Source organism: Corapipo altera, unplaced genomic scaffold (assembly GCF_003945725.1).
Source record: "Corapipo altera isolate COAL_440 unplaced genomic scaffold, ASM394572v1 44, whole genome shotgun sequence".
Classification (NCBI taxonomy): Eukaryota; Metazoa; Chordata; class Aves; order Passeriformes; family Pipridae; genus Corapipo; species Corapipo altera.
In genome coordinates, this window is record NW_020884880.1 from 5,590,722 (window position 1) to 5,609,732 (window position 19,011).

Sequence of the window (19,011 nt, forward strand, 5' to 3'; positions counted from 1 at the left end):
CTGGAATGCTTGTGCAGAACATCTGATAAAATCTGTTTCTTACTATTTTCACATGGTTCATGCTGTGCAAAAACATTAGTTTAGGGGTTCCTCCTACGAGGGCTATGATGTCAGTCAGCGCAAGGGCTGATGAGTTTTGTAAGCAACCTGATTTTGCAGACAGTGGCATATAAATGAGGATAAACAACTGATATCTTAAAAAAGGTTTAAACCCTTTTATGGCTTTTCCAGCTGAAGTACAATTTAGACATAAACAAAATTGGCATGGGAGGGCATAGTGACAGGTTCTTGTAAAGAAGCAAGTAGTGGATCCCCAAGCCATTGCTCTTTTACAATATCTCAAATTATCACATTTGCTTGAATCATTAGTACTTTATGCTGATAATTTCTAGCATAACAGAATATGAAATCCAATCCCAGCTGGCATCCTTTCTGGGTAAATACTAAATAAATATACTGTACTCTATTTGGAAAATATAGCCTTTTTCAGACCATGTTCAACCTGGATGCAGATTGAAGTGCTGCATTGTACTCTTAACTCATCTGCCACACATTTTGAGGAATGACATTTTTTATCTGTGTATGCATTTATCTGGATTAGTACAAAACATTGTTCTGTTTCTAAGAATACCAAGCATGGCATAGTCTCTCTCTCATAAATCATGAAAGCTTTATCAAAAAGTGCATGAAAGAAATTGTTTTGGTTACTCTTGAGTTTTACTTACTTTTTTTTTTTTTTTTGAAACTTCTACTCTGTTAAAAATTGTGTGATGTACCACTTATTGAGTAGTAGTATTCTCATATTATCCTTTCTTTAAATATAGCTTCATTTAAATGTAGGGAATGGTATTATTATATTTATGGGAGAAGGATAATACCATTCTTTGATGTGAGAATGAGTCTATCCTCTGAATAATATATACAACATATCTGTAGGATTCACACTGTATGATTGCATGAAACATATAACTGTAATCAGACTTCTGAGCAGGAATTTATTTTATTTGAACAACAGACTCCTTACTGAAATTAAAATTATGTGAAGGGAAAAACTACAGCATGCCTTGATATTTCTTCTTATATGTACTGAGACATCAAAAATTTTCTTTGAGAACAGGCAGAACGTAAGAGTTAGCATATTTAATTAAAAAGAAGTTTCGTAAAGTATTTTTTTCTGTTAAAGGCTCTTTTCTCCTTACATAACACAAGAAATCAGATTAAAGACAACAGAATGTTTTGTTTACTTGCTCGTTTCAGAACATCCTTGGTCCAAATAAGTTGACTGCTGTCTTTCACTAACCTATTTGTCTGACTAACTTATAAGCTTGTATACTTTGAGATGTTACTCCATTGATGCTGTCTTTGCCCATCTGTTTTTCCTCTTTGGGACCTGCCCTTAAGAAATAGGCTGCCGTCCCTATTTACAGAGACATAAGCAGAACACTAGCACTTGTGTGAAAGAGCTGTCTTAGCAAACACACGTTGTACTCCTAAAGTATTCAGGCACCCAATACTCTTGCCTTTTCTCTGTGGAATGAAGAACAGAGGTGGATGAAATTAATAATTTTTAAAATTGTTATCTTCTGCAAGCATAATTTAAAATTCTGTAGCTCTGAAAAGCAATAATCTTGTCAAAAATATGTCCCATAGGAGATATATTTACACAACCTCTTCATAGCAGAATCATTACTAAGGGAAAAAAAACTTCCTGTAAGAGGCCAATCTGGAGATGAATTAAGTAAAACAAGTAAGTCCTTAAGAGAACCATCTGTCATATTGAACTTGAATTCAGTATATTTGTTTGTAGTGTGAAATGAGCTTCCATTAAAAGTTGACTAAATTGATATGACTTGTGATTTTAAAATCAGAAAATTCCAATGCAATGAGTTATAAAAGAAGTAATCCATACTGCATTTCTAAAGAAACAAATCAGTGCAGTGGGAATTTTTGCTCCCTGTCTCTCCCTCTCAGTTCTCCCATTTGATTTTAGAGGGGAGGAAGCATGATTATCAAGGTTATAGTTCTTTTAAACTGACTTCCTGGTATACTGTTTCATGACTGCAGAATCTGGAAGAGAGAGGAGAATTACTTGAGGGGCAACAGAAAAGACCGTGCACTGTGGATTCCACAAATCTTTTTTCTTTAGAGACACCTTGCATCACAGAATACAAACAAATAATAGTGAGAACACAGACAGGTATGGTTTCATTACATGGAACAGTAAAGGATGTAGTGAATCACTTAGGCCAAAGTAACACAGTCGTTTTAATTCACAGTAAGCTGAAAATGCTACTCTGAGAGACAGTTTTATCCTTCCTTTGGTCTTGGGTACTCATGTTCCAGTACCAGTTCACATAAGGTGGTGCAAAAGAGATGAAACAAAAAAGTTTTATCTGGACCAATTCCAGGTCACTTCTAGTGCAAGCATAAAGGATGTGATTGCAAAAAACATCCAGGAGAACTGAGTGGGAGAGAGGAGATGAGACCTGCAGTCAGATCTCACGACAGACCTGACTGATCTGACCGTACAGCTGCCTGTGTGTCACACCTGATCTAACATGGATTGCTGGCAAGCTGGGCGTTCGTGCCTGCTTTCCTCTCTCCTTCAATTTCCTGACCCTGTGTCCCTGACTTGCCCTGAATCAGTTGGTCTTGGAACCACAGGGCTTCTTCATAGGGTAGATTTCTGTCAGATCAGAAACTGGCTCAGTATATGGTTCAATAATTACAGAATTGGATATAGGTATTGAGAATGGAAGATGTCAGACTTCATGTGAAACTGCACCCTACCATCAATGTGACTAAGGAGACATCATTATGGTTAGACATTCTCATTAAAAAAACAGTTATAATCATGCCACTGTAATTGAAAAGAACTTTTCTATTTTAATTTTTATGGCATTTCCCGAGTTTAACAAATATTTAAAGCAATCTGGAAACCAACTCCATTCCCTATAATTGTCACATGTACATAATCTGTAAAAGCATAAAAATTATCATCGTTATTGTGTGTTCATCATACAAATATCTTGGAATAACGGAGCAGAATCTTATTGCTAGAAGTCTTGTCCATGTTTGGGACTGGAGATGTTCAAGTCTCTTCAGGATTTCTGTTTTACGAACTGTCAAAATTACAGTAGATTCCCCCTCCACTTAATACCACAAAACCCTCCAAAACTAAGTACTGCCAAACTAATTTCAAATAATATAGAAAAAGCCAGTCAATGTTTCCCTTTTTCACATTGAATGGATCATCACTCTGAATGTCTGGCTCAAGCAATATGGAAGGAAATCTGCCTCTTTTTCAGAAGTTTTGCAGCAGGATGATTTCATCCCAGTTCTCAAGAAATACTTGAAATTGAGACTGACCTGTAAAAACATTTAATTACTATAATATTATTTATAATAATATTGTTATTATTATAATATTATTTCTTAAACATCTGTATGCATTTATATGCTATTATTTCTTAAACGCTTATACCTTGAAAGTTTTATTTAAAAGTAGCATATAAAACACAATTACATAGAGACTTCTGTTGTCCAGCTCTAATAAGAACTGTCTGGGGGGCTCTGCCATCACCTAGGATGGTAAAATCTCTTTCTCTGACTCGCAAAATCAGTTCACCTTCCCACATCTGTTTTCAGGAACTTGTGCTTCTTGCCAAGCAATTGATGGTCACAGGCTGTAAGGCTGGCCTTCCTGTAGTCTATTTTCTCCCTAGCCATAGTATGAGATCAGATCTATCAGTTCTTGCTGCACTTTCCAGGCAAGGTGCCAGTAACTTTGCCATATGCCGCCAGCAGGGAACCTTAACAAAGACATGTCTTGGCGATTGCTTTTCCTTTTTAACAAAGAAAGAAAATTCTGTATATGTGTCTTGATGAAGGGCAGCTGTAGCAAAACTGAATGCCTTTTCTTTTGCAATAAATTGGATCTTAAATCAGCTCAAATTCACAATTTTTCAAGAAAAGAAACCTGCACAAGTTGGCAAAACCAGATTAAAAACAGATTAGATGCTATAAAATCAGTGACGATAAAAGACATCTTCTCTGTCTTTGCTAAACATTGTGTTAATCAGTGATATAATAAGTATCAGAAAAAGCAGCAAATTGATTCCTAAGTGTCACAATTACATTTTAACAAGGAACATTAAAAGCAGTTACTTCCTTTCTTTATTGCTTCCTGATTTTAATTGTAATTTTTCATACAAATCCAAACCAGGCAAGCTCAGCTTCTTTTATTTACAGATAATGAATAAATAGAATTTAAAAGGAAGCTGTAGAAATCCCTTCAGTAGAATTTATTATATAGTAATTCACAAAGATTTTTCTCAGAACAGCTGAAGCATTTTTTTGTCCTCAGCAACACCAAAACAAGATTGTATTGGAAAAGCTTTATGTGAGAAGGGTCATTGGCACTCACATTCAAAGTAATTATTCTTGTAAAATTAATTAATTTTTTTTTTTAATCCAAGCCCTTAGAATACTTCCCATTAGTAACAGCAGGTCTGTGCTTTTTATGTTCGTTGTGGCAGATGTTCTTTACATCCCAGCTTTCCTCAGAACAACGGAATGGTTTGATGGATGAACAACTGCATCTGGAAAAAGTGTATCAGTCAGCATCATTAAAAACCTGAGCTAGAGCCCACTGAAATCAGTAGGAATCACTGGCTTATGTTCACATTTCTCATATCTTGTTAAGAGGGAGTAAGTCTTGATTATTAAAAAAGAATAGAATGACATTCTTTACTGGTATTGCACATAACTTCTTTCTTTAACAGTGAGGAACAGAAAGGCTGTGTTAGTGAAATAATGTGTCATAGCACTTACAGATTGCTGGGTTTGGGATCCCATTAGGCTTACAGGTTTGCACAGTGATTATCAGGTGGCAAACACCCTTGGAAAGTCTGGATAGGCTCCTAAGAAGTGCTGGGAAAGGGTAACTGTCTGTGGTGCACCAGTACTACTGAGGAAAGGGAAGAACATTTAAGCAAATAAGGAAGCTAAAGACTCTGCTTTCTATGATAGCATTTTGTACTGGTTCTGGCCAGGACAGGGTTAATTTCTGCAGTAGCCAGGAGGGGGCATGGCTGGGACCTGGAGGTTATTCCAGGTCATTCTACACCACCTCCAGTCATTTTCCAGGGACAGGGAAAGGGACTTGCTTCTGGGTCAGGGTATTGTGGTCAGGTCGGGCTCTGCAGTGAGCATTTTGCATGTGAATCACTCACCTGTCTCTTGTACACTTTTGTTATTAATATTGTTGCTGTTACTGTTTATTTTCTTATCTCATTGCTGTTTCCAGTAAATTGTTTTATGTCAACCCATGGATCTTTACCTTTAATGCCTCCAATTCTTCTCTCCAGCCCATCACAGGGGAGGGGAGGGGAGGGGGAAGTGAGGGAGTGAGTGTGATTTCAGTGGGAGCACTAAATTGGAGAATACCATTCCTAAACCATGACATATTTTGTAAAATGCTTTTAGTAAAATGCTTCCTGCCCTCCTTGGGACCATGGGAAGAGGTGGAAAGTCAGATTTTTTACTACCTTGATAAGTTGAAAGAATGCACATTTACTACAAACCAAGAACAGTTCAAAAATAAAGGGAGTACTTTATCTGAAATTCATCTGAATGAAACATCAGGGAGCTGCAGGGGAGAGTTGCTCCCTGAGGGGAAGTGAATGAGAAGCTGGTGCTGACAGCAAGGTAGTCAGAGCAGAGCGCCAAGGCCCAAAGAAATAGAGCAGAGCAGATCTGGAGCTGGTAGCCAGGGTCAGACAGTGGTTTGTTGACTGCCAGCCAAGTACACAGTGATGAGGCAAGATCCTGCTAAGACCAGGCAAGGCAACACAATATTGTTGGGGCAGGAACCATGTGTAAGACCTGAGTTTCAATACAGCTCCAGAGCTGCAGAGCCCCCTCAGCAAGGCTTCTCCCAGCACTTTCTCACACAGTTCTTTCTCCAGAGCCTGATCTAAGGTCTCAAGGCTGCATCACATCACTGGTCTTGATCACTGGCAGGCACTGGCTGCCCTGGGAAGTTGAGGAGCACATTGGTGCAGGTCCCAAACAAAGAGTGACACTGTGTGATTTTTGACACTTAAAAACTAGAAAGTCATAACTGAGAGAGTTATTTAAACTGGAGAATGTGAAAGACTGCACAAATGCACAGCACATGGTTCTGAAATGGGGATCCTGCTGAAAAGAAAAACTTGGAAGTTCTGTATCTTCCAGTAAAGGACTGGTCAAAGGATATAAATGCTCAGGTAGGAAATGGGAAACTAACTCATTGTTATTTAAACAAGTTCCCAAGATGGGAACAAAACAGAGATACACATGCTTACAGACAAATCTTAGAAGTTAAGGAAATAAAATAAAAAATCAGGAATGTCCTCCCTTATTTAAAAAGAATTACTTAGCAGGCATTGGAAACTTGGCAGGCAGAAGACCATCAGTGGCACACTGTAATACCAAGACAGATATATACATGAGATTACAGAATAAACCGTGTCCAGGGCTAAGACATAGTATACATTCAAGAAATCATAATCAAATAAAATCAACAAATGAAACACCTCACTGAATTTGTATGGATTGAAATTCCAGGTCTGAATTGAACAGAGGTAGTACTGGGTCTCTCTTAATAACAACTCAGAAAGTGTGCAATATTCTGAGAAAAATCAGGAAGAGAGCAGTTGTACTGTAGGACTTCAGTTACTTCCCTTAAGACTGGAGGAACATGCTGCTGAGATAAGCAGAGATGAAAATGTCAGATGTTATGAGTGACTCTTTCACAGAATAAGTGGTTAGTGAATCCACTCTCAAAGATACAAACCTTGACTTAATACTCCAGAACTAGCAGGATCTAATCAAAATATTACTACTGAATTACTCTTCTCTAACTGTGACCATGTTCTTATTCAGCATTCCTACAAAGGCATCAGATCTCAAAAAATCCACATTTCTTGTGCTCTACTTCAAAAGGCATGTATAGAAATGTTAAGAAGGAGCTTCTTAACAAGACATTTGAAAGGGGTATTCCAAGGAATTAAATTCTTGTAGGCATGTAAGCTACTGGAGAACACTATACTGCAATCACAGCATTATTGTTTATCATCTATGTAAATGACAGTGTAAATATAAAAGGAAGCTGAAATCACTTTCCAGCAAAGTCAGGGAGACTACTATGAACAGGAAGGAATCCTTCAAATTGTATTTAAAACAAGAAAATAAAAAGTATCATAAGCTTAAATTTATTAAATGTAAAAATATGATCAATTAGGCAGACTGGAAAAAGAATTTGAGAATCAGCAAGATAAAAGCATCAAAATTAGTACTAAGACATATTTAAAACAGAAATCCAGCATCCCTTGGGCCAGCAGATGATTTGTATGAAACATGTACTCAGGAAGATGAATTCTCTCCATCACTACTTTCTGTGGAAAAGAAATGAAGTTGCTCCCATGCCAGAGTGCTATTCTCTGGGGGGAAAGGGCTCAGTGGACAATCTGTCTGGATTTGAAGTTATTGTGGAAGCAGCTACAGATAAAACAATAAGAAAAAAAAGATAAAATTCTCTCATGAAATACTAGGAAACCAACACTCTATCACAACCACTCTAAATGAACTTGGGTATGAAACAGTTCAACTTCTAATGGTGTAAACTTTTACTTGACTGAGCAGTAAATAAAATAGCAGATGCAATTCAATCTAGATAAATGCAAAGGAAGTGAAATGCAGTATAAATAGATGTAAAGAAATCTACGCTTCTGAGGAAAAGCAATCCTAGCTTTCTCTGTCTACTTAAGTTAGATATACCCTTAATCTGAATGAGCACAGCACCTCTATAGTCTAAAACTTTTGTATTACGTTGTTGTTATTATTAGTAGTATCAGTATTAGTATTTAGTATTCTTATTTCTTTACACAGTAACCCAAATGATATGTATTTATAAAAAAAGAACATTGCTTGTTGGATGAGTTTGTTGTCTGAAAGTCACATGGTAAAAATTGTTAATATTCCTTCTCTAGCTTTTATGTTTAGGAGCTTTAATCATGACTTAAAAGTCTACCACACCTGAAATAAATCATAGACAGAAAAACAATGCAAAAATGGAACTACTAAGTCTGCCCCAAATGGTTTGGTAATACAAACATAGAACAAGAAACAAAAATAGACAGGTATAGCACAGTACACTTGCTATACTGCTATATGTGTATAGCAGCTGTACAAATAAACTGTGAGACAATATGAGACACGATATTAATTTGATTTTACAAAATTTTTTGGGAATATGGTGGTAGAAGGGTATTTGAGAGGATAAATGAACCCAGTTTGCAGGTATTTACATGGAATACGTTTTAAGTATGAAGGATGTCAGGTAAGAAGCCCAAAAATTTGTCTGAAAATTCAGCAGAGAACAGGAGGCCAATGCATTGTGTTAAACAAATTTGTATGGCAAATGTTGTCTGCTGTAAAGAAATGGCAGATGAAAGGAAGAGTAATCTGTGAAATATACTGAATTCAAACTTAAGAAATTTATGATTTATGCAGCCAAGGTGAATTAACTGGAGGGATTAAAATGGAAAAGAAACATGGTAGACACTGAGGACAATCATTACAATCGATATGGCAACATCAGAGCTGCATTTTTGAAAACCAGAGGAAAGAACATTCACATAAATGAGAAGGGAGATGAACCTAGACAAGAATTTTAGCTGAATGGGCAGATAGGAAAGCTGCACATGAGGTATGTTTTGCAATGAATGTTTCAAATGTAACTTCAGTGGCAGAATCTGCCATGAGGTCTGAGTTGAGGATCATGTCCTTTGTACAGGCATGAGTGACAGGGGGTGGTCTCATAGTGGCTGAAAAGTAGGTAGGCATATAGATCCAGGTGGGAATATATATATAAATGTATGTATATAATTCAGAAAGCTCTACTTTTCCTGGACTCTTTTACAACATGTGTACCATACAATCAAAAACCCCCCATAATTAATTGACTGAGGCTAAGCATGGCCTTAGGACTGCAAGAAATCTCTCAATATCTGATGGGAACATTCCCTGGCAGCATTTGACTGCAGCAGACCTTGTAGCACTCTGTAGTTTATTTCAAAGTCTTATTGTTGGAGCCTATTCATACTGAACTTTCTCCCTTTGTAATTTAAAACAGCAAGGGCATCTGATTCAGTCTTTTTATATTTTACCATATAATACTAGACAAAAGAGCAGAGATCATTTTAACTGTAATGGCACAGTTAAAGAGTAAAAGCTGGAAAAATTCTCTTTGGAAAGATATTTCAAGAGGTCAGTCTCCCTACTATAGATGGTGATGTTTTGATGGACAAAAAAGAGTTTGCTGTTTGGATTCAGACAGGTAGGTCATGCCTATAATTGTCTGCTTACTGACAGGAAAAAAATAGATACAAGATTTCAAACTATTATTTCTCCATTCACAGCTGATGGATGAGTTAAAAACATAGTTACTCTTGAGTTTATTCCCTACTTGAGAAAATGTTGTACTTCTTCCTTTGAAAACTTGACAATTTCATTAAACTAAGAATGATATTTTTAAGGTAATTTATGTGACTGTGACTGTATTCTCTGCTGTCTTGCTATTGTGTAACTCCTTCTGAAATGGTCTTAACAGAACCACAACAAAAATTCTTTTTTTCTTAGGGCAAAAGTACAGGCAGAAGATACTATTTTGTCTCTTTCTCTAGCAGTTGAAGAGCAGCACTGAAATGGAGATTCAGACACCTACTCTTGCAACAGGCTGTGCTCTGAAGGCTCAACCTAAAGAGAAGCACTGAAATGCTGAGATAATTCAAAGACCTGATGTGCTTGACATGACCTGAAATACTGAAATATTTCTAGGCATTTTTTTAGGTATTATGTTAGTGATGGAGCTGCCGTGACATTTTCATACTAGATGTACTGTTTCAGCTCTTCATAATTTTCCTCTAAAAATGACCTTTTAAGATAATATTTTGTATATGCATGAGGGTAGTACTTAAAGGTGCTAAACTGACAACATTTACAATCTATTTAATGGATATAGCAATGTCAGTACAGTGCCCAGCTCCCAGCAGCATGCCAGTAATACCTCATTTCTTCAACCAAAAAGGCAACTGAACATTTCAACATTCTTGATTATCTGCTGAGATTGGCAAAGGCCTCGCAGAAATAAGGGGATTACACATTCTGAAGGTTCCTTTCATTTGGAGCATGAATTCTCCCTTCTTTTCCCCTTACTTGAAATAATCTGACTCTACTACAGGAAGTTAGCATCTACTAAGGGGGAATTACCTTTTAATAGGTGGTGTTTTAATAGCCAGAATCTTCCAAAGAATGATGACCAAAAGAGAAACTGCTAGTTCTACTTAATTTCTATGCTGTATGTTTTATTTACTTCTAATTACTACATTTGGAGTATTTGTTTGTAAGCCCTATGTTTGTTGCCCAGAAGGATACGGAAACAGTGAATAAATTTTAGTCACTTCACAGTTCTTTTCATTTTATTGATGTGGGGTTTTTTTTCCCTTTTGAGAAATGAGGGCAAAGTATGCAAGCTGAGGACAGAAGATAACAAAGAGTGTGTGCATGCTATTTTCAGAAATGAAAATGTGAATATTCCTTTAGAGACGGAAAAAAGGGGGGGGGGGGGGGAAGGTTTGAGACAAGAAAGAGTAAGAGAAGGGCCAAGAGGGCTTGAGTAATGGTACAGAGTACATAAGAGGAAAGGAGGAAGGAACAGCTGGGGAATGTGAGGTGCTAATGAGGAGCAGGGGCAGGCAGCCATTAATTATCTTCTGTTTAGTCACCTATTCCTGCCAGAATGATGTAGGTAGAGACTGGAATAATCCCAGCTTTGCAGGCTGCCCCAAAAGGCTGAACTGAAAGCCAAACAGTCCATACATCTGTGCTGACATTCATATTTAAGGGATTCGTAAATTCCTTCACTGTTCTACTCGGTGCTCCTCTCCCCTTGCCTTGTGCTGAAATCTCTCATTCGTCAAAGCTGTCTGTGCCCCTCATTCTGATCTTCTATTTGGGCAAATTTGGGGGCAGTTCTTTACTTTTCCTTCCCCTTACACGTGACTTGAGCTGTCCTGCCAATGACCGTGTATGGCACAAGATCAGGGGTTTGACCATTGGCAGGAAGGGAGTTCTGCAGAACTCGTTGTTGCACATGTCAACATGGATCTGCAGAGCCTAAACGAAGGAATCTGAGCCCTGCCACTTGTCTTTTAAGACTGAAATAGTGTGTGAAGGGAAAGTAGGATGAGGATGCCAGTTAAAAGGAAAAAACCACTCAGGGAGTGAAAAGCTAAGACATATGCAACTCCTATTGAACAGGGAAGCTGATCAGCATTTTGAAGAAAATACTAGACTGCATGAGCCAATAGCATATTTGGGTAGAGCTGGCAAAACCAGGTTCAGGATAAGAATTCATTTTGCAGTCATCCTTCCTATGTAGCCAAAGAATTTATGGAGGAAACAGGTGGTGTCAGTGTGAACACATCAGCTGTGAATGTGATAATGTGCTACAAAAAACCTAGGAAATTCAAGCACAGAACTAACATAGAATACACACTTATCTGTGGAATTTTCTGTCCTTTCAAATTACTCAAAATTGGAAACATAGGAAATTATTGTTGAAAATATTTCAGCTGCATAATTGCATCATTCATCGACTAGTCATCTCTGTGCTCTATTTAAAAGCAGAATGCTTATACACCAATGACACACTACCCATCTTTGCAATATCAAGGGAAGTTTTGGCTGTGGGAATGCTTGTGTGGGTGATACATGCAGCACTGTGCTAAATGTAATGCAGGCTCTGGTCATGGGTTGTACACTTGCCAAACTTTATGCTCCCTCCATGCTTCATTGTAGAACTAGTTTGGCCCTACTTGCATTTATCCAGTGTTAAACACACATCTTCCAATTTTAAAGCCCTTACAATTCTGCTGGAAGTTTTCATGTTTAGCACTATTCTTGATCCTTGAGCTCTTGAAATCATACCAGTGTGCCAGAGCATCAGTTAAGATGCCCTTGTTCTTCTAATTACAAAAACAAGTTTGAGGAAGAAGCCAACCTCAGGTTGGGGGGTTATTCCCTCAGGTCCTTTTAAACACCTCATAAAAGTTTTGTGGTTCATTTTGGCGGGGTGGGGGTTCTGGCAAAACCGCGTGTGGAACTGAGGCGAAGTTAGGACTGTTGAACAGGCAATGGCTCAGCATTGCTCTCCTTTGCTGTCTGTCTCCCACCATTAGGTCTTGTGCTTTTGAGCTCCCAGGCCTGTGTGATGTGGTCAAACAGTAATCCCTGGGGTTTGTTTTGTTTGTATTGTCGTAGAATCATAGGACCACAAAATGGTTTGGGTTGGAAGGGGACCTTTAAGATCATGTATTCCAACCCCCTTGCCGTGGGCAGGGACATCTTCAACTAGACCACGTTGCTCAGAGCGCCATCCAACCTGCCCTTAAACACCATTTCCCTCCCCTTTTTTTTTTTCTTCCCAATGCATTGGGTTGCTGTTCTTCGAAAGCGCAAGAATAAGCTTGACAATACAAGAAAGTCCATGAGGAACGCAGCTCATACAGCGGGGGTTAAATGAGTAGAGCTTTATAGCGCTTCCTTTCCACGCGAGGGGAACGGAAAAGTGCCAGAGTAGGTTCTTGAGGTAATACAAGAGATCCTGAGCAGACAGCCCCTGAGAACGAATGGCGTTGCTCTGAGCCCTTGTGAGGGGCTCCCGGGACTGCCCGTACCTCCCCCAGGGACGATCCCCGCCACGGAACCGCGGCCGCCGGGAGCGGGTCGGGCCCGGGCACGGCCCCTCCTCGGCTTCGCCGCGCCTTGCGCAGGCGCTGGGGCGGCGCGTGCGCGGCGGGGCGGGCGCGCGCGGGTGTGCATCCGGGTCGCCGCCGTGTCCATTGTCTGGGGAAGGGGCCCGGGGCTCGGCGGCGCTGCTCCCGAGGGCCCCGCCCGCCCGCCGCACACCCGCGCAGCCTTTAGTAAGTCACCCGCGCCGACCCTGCCGGCCCTGCCCCGCGGAGCTGTCGCGCTGCCCGTGGAGCGTCCCCGCCCTCGGGCGAGCGGGCGCATCCCTCGGGCGTCCCGCGGTCCCGGCTGCGCGTCCCCCCTGTCTCGAGTCGCTGGCGGATCACGCCGAGGCGCTTCCTCTGGGGATGCTGGTGGCTCCAGGGGTGTCCGGCCACTCCAGTGCCCGCCCAGCGCTCCCGGGGCCGCGGGCAGCCCGCGGTGCCGGTGCCGTGCGGGTTCCCGGCGCCTGCAGGGAGCACCCGCGCTCCGCCGGGCGGACCCTGCCCTGCCTCGCCTGTGCGAGCGGCTGTGCCCGCGCTGCGCTCGGGACTGCCCTGCCCGTCACCGCCGTGCTGCCTTTTCATTTAAATGCCCGTAGCGATGCTGAATCCTCATTGTGCCACCCTATAACAACACTGTGGTTTTTTTCCCTGCAGTGGACCGCAGTTCGAAGAGGAGACAAGTGAAGCCTTTGGCAGCTTCGCTGCTGGAAGCTTTAGATTATGATAGCTCTGATGACAGTGATTTTAAAGTTGGAGATGCTTCAGGTAAATATGCTTTCTCATCTCCTCGGTTCAGAATTTTCTCATTTTTGGTTTATGGTTGCTTATTTAATATTATACAGGAGACAGAATGCTTGTCGTGAACTGTTGGGACTTGGAGCCCCTTGAAGGGAGTGACATGATTGCATAACTGGAAGTCAGTAGTTCAACTGTGATGATTTTTTTTCTCAGTAGAAATCTCATGATTATCAAACAGGTTTTGGTAGAAGCATTTGAGTAGCTGCTGTGCAGATTGCCTTAGGTGTATTTATTGGTTTTTATTTCTTCAGTGTAGAGATTTGTTTAAAATATTTACTGTATTTTATTTTGTATTCAAATAAGAAATATCTAAAGCCATTTTGTTTAGAAGAAGTCTGGATAATAGTTGGTTGTGAACTTAGGAACTTGCCTTTTTCTCAAGGTTAATTCCAGTGGGTAAGAACCTAAAGCAGAAAGATAATCTGTTCAAGCTTTTATTGTTTTTTTACAATAGATAAACTTAAGATTTCAGACAGTTATGCAGAAAGGTGTATGCATTTCATACTAGATGGAAGTCCTTGCCCCAGTGTTGTTTTGCAGTCTTTTCTATATGTGCAGATTCCTGTATCTTCGGTGAACGTTCACAGAAACTGAAAATAGACAGGATGTCAAAATAAAATTAATAAATTCAAGAATAGTTGGAGGGAAGGAAAGGGAAAGAAGGGGCAGGACCATGTTTGTCAGTAAACTGCACATTGGGTGTTCTGTGGCACATGCTGGGGGAAAGGAGGGAGATATTATTTTCTTATATTAACATATACGAAAAGCATTATAACAGCTTATCAAATAACTTCACTTTATTTCTGCGCTGGGGATGCTGATGTATGTTTTCATGTGGTTTACAGAGCAAAAATACTCCCCATCTCCATTTAAAGGCTTATTTATTAACATTTGGCCAGGTCCTCTGTATTGGTGAACTTAAAAATGCTTAATAATAATTTATCCAGTGTCAGTTTTAAGATATGCGTTAATGCTCCTTGTCTGTGGTTTGTTTTGGTTTGTTTGGTTTGCTTTTCCTGGTGTGGTTTTTAGGGGTGGGGGTTGTTTATGTGTTTTTTTTTCCTCTTCCTTTATCCCCCAAGCTTAGACATATTTTCCTTCTGGTAGAAGCAGGCTTCAATGGCATGAGAGAATAAAACTGATGTAACCTTACCAATTTCATGCTAAGACTGTTGGGGACTTGTTTCATTTACTCTTTTAATTTTGTTCTGGGGATTTTTGATCCTTTCTTTTGAGTAAGGTACAATTTGCCATAAAAGGAAATGATTTTTAATTACCAGAGAAAACCTCCCTGTTCTGGAACAGCAGTGTAGACAGGACTTAAGGGAAAAGATTTGGAAAGGGAGTATGGGTGATGAACACATAATTCAGAGCAGTATATTAGTTGATCAAAAGACAGTCATTAATTAAAAATAATGAATACAGCTTCCTGACTCAACAATGTGTAAATGCAGAATATTCATTTGTAATTGATATCCTTTTTGACTTTTAGGATACTGTATGTATGCTTGGGGGTCAGGTCAGTATCTAGCCTTTAGAGTCAATCTCAGTTTCATTTTGAGGAAGTTGAATGGATTTTCCCTGAAAAGCACAATGCTGAATTGAAAGGAGTGTATGAGGAAAAACTCAAGTTCTACTTAAAAAATGTTTTTCTAGTTGCTGTTTTGTGTTCATGTATCTGATACAGTGTTGTTTTAGCATTTCTAAACCTATATCTATTATTTATAGGAGAAATGAATGTTCTGTTTAGTAAAGTTTAAAATTTAGTGAAAACACTGAAATAGCAAGAGAGTTTGATATTTTACACTATATTCAAAGATTTTTCAATGTGAAAGAACAAAGTTATGAGCATTTGGAGAAGCTGGGGAATAGAAAGTTATTACAAATAACCTCTTCAGTGGAAAGAAAAAGAAAATATTTCTTCCATGTAATACAAGTTAAATGAATAGGTGTAGGATATTTGAAACAGAATATCTGTGCTGATTTAAAAGGAAGCTGGTATAACATACTCTTAAATTTTGTTGTACTTAGTCCATTTAGATTTGGATGGAAGAAGTGATGAAATAAAGGGACTTTTTTATGTGCACACACACATACATACGTATAAATAAAATGGATCATTTCAAAATTTATATATATATATACGTAAGGAATTTGTGTGTATGCGCATAAGCAGCCCTACTAGACAAGTTCCATATTGTTGCTCATAAAAAACAGATTTTCCTTTTTCTCACTGTGAATTGAGCCTTCAAAGCCTAATGTGCATTTTTCCAGTACACTCAGAGATGTTACTCTTTTTCTTCTTTTAATGACTGTAGAGGTCTCTCCATGTGCAACCTGTTGCAAATCAGTATTTATTATTTGTTTGAATTCAGAATGACGTGATGTAGTTTGCTTGCAAAAGGAAATTAATGTGTCAGAAGGAAGAATCAGTTAGAAGTGCTTTGAAAACGAGCATAAATTCTACTTATGCACTCAGAAAAGTCCTGTAAGTATGGTAGTTCCACAGCTCTACAATATATGTTTATTTCATTCACAAATACATGTAAAGGTGTTTAAAATAACAAAACAAATTTGAAAGTTAAAAGTTAAAGAATTATTTAAATACTGAATTAAAAGAATTTTGAAGTTGTTTTCTCCCTGATGATTGTGTGATGTCCATATGTATGAGATTTAGGATCTCCAGTGGTATATGCTAGTACATGATACTGTGCAAATCTATGGGGACTGAGCTCTGAACAGTTAAACTTTTACACATGTTCATTGTTCTGCCAAATTTCTGGGAACGTGCAATGCAGTAAGTATTTGAGAAGTTGTTATTCAATACTTCTAGGAAGGAATTGGCATTTCTGAATTTTTGTATTTGGAGTTCTGGTGCCTCGGTAAATTTTTTCATTACAGAAAATATTTCAAATCACCTAACCTCCATTTCCACCAAAAAATCCATAGGAGATGTGGCCTTTACTTACAGTGTAGTTAATTTCTCTTCTTTTGGATTTAGATCACAACAATAGTCAGTTACTGCCTTTACCACTTTAAAGATCTCAACATTCTGACATCTCTTTAGGGAAATTGATTTTAAAACTGTTATATTTTTGTAAATTTACTTAATGTAAATAGTTTTCTGGCCTTCAGGCTTTTCATTATGTTAATATTGGACAAAGCAATTTTTAGTGACTTCTCTGTTTCTAGTAGTAATGCCATGTTCTAAAGTACTGTATTCTTCTGTTTTTTGTAAACATCTTGAATAATTTGTTCCTTAAGAAGGAATGTAATATGTAATCTTAATGTGGGATCAATCAAAAAACCTATCCCTCTGGAGTCGGAATGTACAAATATGTGATTTGAAATGATGGTACTGTAATATACACAACTGAAGGTTATTTGAAGTTTGACTTTTAAGTTAACCAGAGCATGCTTTAGAGGTTTTTTTGTTGATTTTTTTTTTCCTGCAGAGAGAGCAGCTGGAGATATACTGATGTCAGAAATCAGAGTATCGGTGTAGAGTAATTCCCAGCAGAACTCCAAAGCAAGGATTTACCACTTTTCTTCTCTCTTACCAGTGAACTCAGTCAGTTTTGTCAGCACATATACTAAAATTGAAATGCACATATACTAAAAGAGAAATGTAGTATAGTCCCTGAACAATAATAATATGTGAATTTAAGGACTGGCTCTCTCTTGCAGCATAGCTAAGAAGAGCACAGCTGATTGCTGCCTTGAAGAACTGATCCTGTCACCACTTCTGCTACAAGTCTTGTAGACTCAAATTTTTAGACACATTGGTAATTTTTTTTTTGATGTTGAGTGCAGAGCCTGACTTGCATATGTATTCTGTACCATTATTGCAATTGAAGTCAGTAGGAGCTCTGTTTAAAACATGTAATGATCTGCATAAATGCTTATATTAGGTATTCTGAAAAACCTGTGACTTGATCTAGAAATAAAAAGTTGCAAATATAATAACCTTTCTGTAATTTGTTTCCTGTTAGCACAGTGGAGATTCTGCTTTTATTTTCCTGTACAGAATGTTATAATATAAAGAAATGTTTGCAAAACATCAAAATACTCTAGTGATAAACAGTACTGAAATCTTGATGAAGAAAGTAATACATCTGTTTTTGAGTCTAAACTTAAATGATATGCAACAGTAAAGTTGTAGGGTGTTTTCAGTAGACAGTGAACGTAAAAGAAAATATTGATGAGTTAATCATTGGTAAATTATCACATAATTACATATTAATGTGTAGTTCCTCAGATTGGAATTCACAAGGGCTTTTTCCAATTGAGAAAATGGAAAATGCAAGCATTATTTTCTCTTGGATTATTTTCCTTTCAAGTAAAATATTTGTCTGTACAAACGTCTGCCACTTGAAGCAAAACTTTGGAGTGACTGACAAGCATTTCGAACTTTCATTCCCTTTGGAAACACTGAGATTTCTGTTATTCCGTGTGCCTACTGACAGCAGAGGAGATATGTAACAGAAATCTAGGCTTCATTCTGGTGTCTGTACAGGGTGGATTTAGTGATGGAAAAACATTATTTTTCTTTGTTTTTGCCCTACTGTGACTTTTTGTCCCTTGTCTTACCAGTCTGTCTTGCCGCTTACAGACCCCTTGCTCTTTGGCTCGGTGTCGTTCTGCTTGTTCACTCAGTCTTAAACAGGATTTTTGTGGTCTCCTACCTTACTCCTACTATACTTTCTTTTACATCTCCCCTTTTTTTGTGTGTGTGTCCATCTCTTGTGTATTCCGTGCCACATGGAGAAGATTCTTTTGTATTTTAGTAACTCCAGCTTGGTGGGGTGGTCTTTTTGTAGCCTGGACTCCTCTGAGAGTCTAGACATGCTCAGTGAGGATGCGATGTTTCAAGTGTTTCAGGAGCATGTACTTGTTACAGGGCATCAGAGACTTAGTCTTAATTTGTTCCAAACGCATGTTCATCTGTCTTTTAAGAAGTCACTTCCCCTGTACAAGATGTAAAACTCTTAGGGTTTGGGGTTTTTTTAAATATATATTCTAGCTTATTATTCAGTTATTTGTATTGGAAGTCAATTTTATGGATTATTTAGGACTGCAACTTTGCTGGGGAAAGTCAGGGGCTATGCAGTACTTCATCCCAAACAGATATTAAAAATAGGGAAACTGGAAAATGTCAAGGAACTTCAAAAGGTAGGGCAACCAGTTTCATCTGTGTTATGACATTGTCCATAAGGCACTTCCTAATGACTCAAGTCAAAATTGGCAACCTTTAGTTTTGAGTGGTTTTGTGACTTGAATAAAAATCTACTGAAATGCCCTATAATATAATTACTGCTAGTGTAAAAGGGAAGAAACTGCTTACTAAATTACTTTCCTTTGTGTTCCCTTCCCA

The 19,011-nt window shown here is 38.5% G+C and overlaps 1 protein-coding gene across 4 annotated transcripts in view; it reads left to right on the forward strand.

The window, feature by feature from the left end:
• The first annotated feature begins 12,920 nt into the window (after positions 1-12,920).
• Positions 12,921-19,011, forward strand: part of PHF14 (PHD finger protein 14) — a 160,841-nt gene continuing 154,750 nt past the window's right edge. For all 4 annotated transcript variants that reach the window (XM_027639169.1, XM_027639167.1, XM_027639170.1 and 1 more), the window contains exons 1-2: positions 12,921-13,028; positions 13,494-13,604. In XM_027639169.1, the coding sequence (XP_027494970.1) occupies position 13,028; positions 13,494-13,604 (112 nt within the window). In that variant the 5' untranslated portion in view covers positions 12,921-13,027. The remainder of the gene's footprint in view (positions 13,029-13,493; positions 13,605-19,011) is intronic.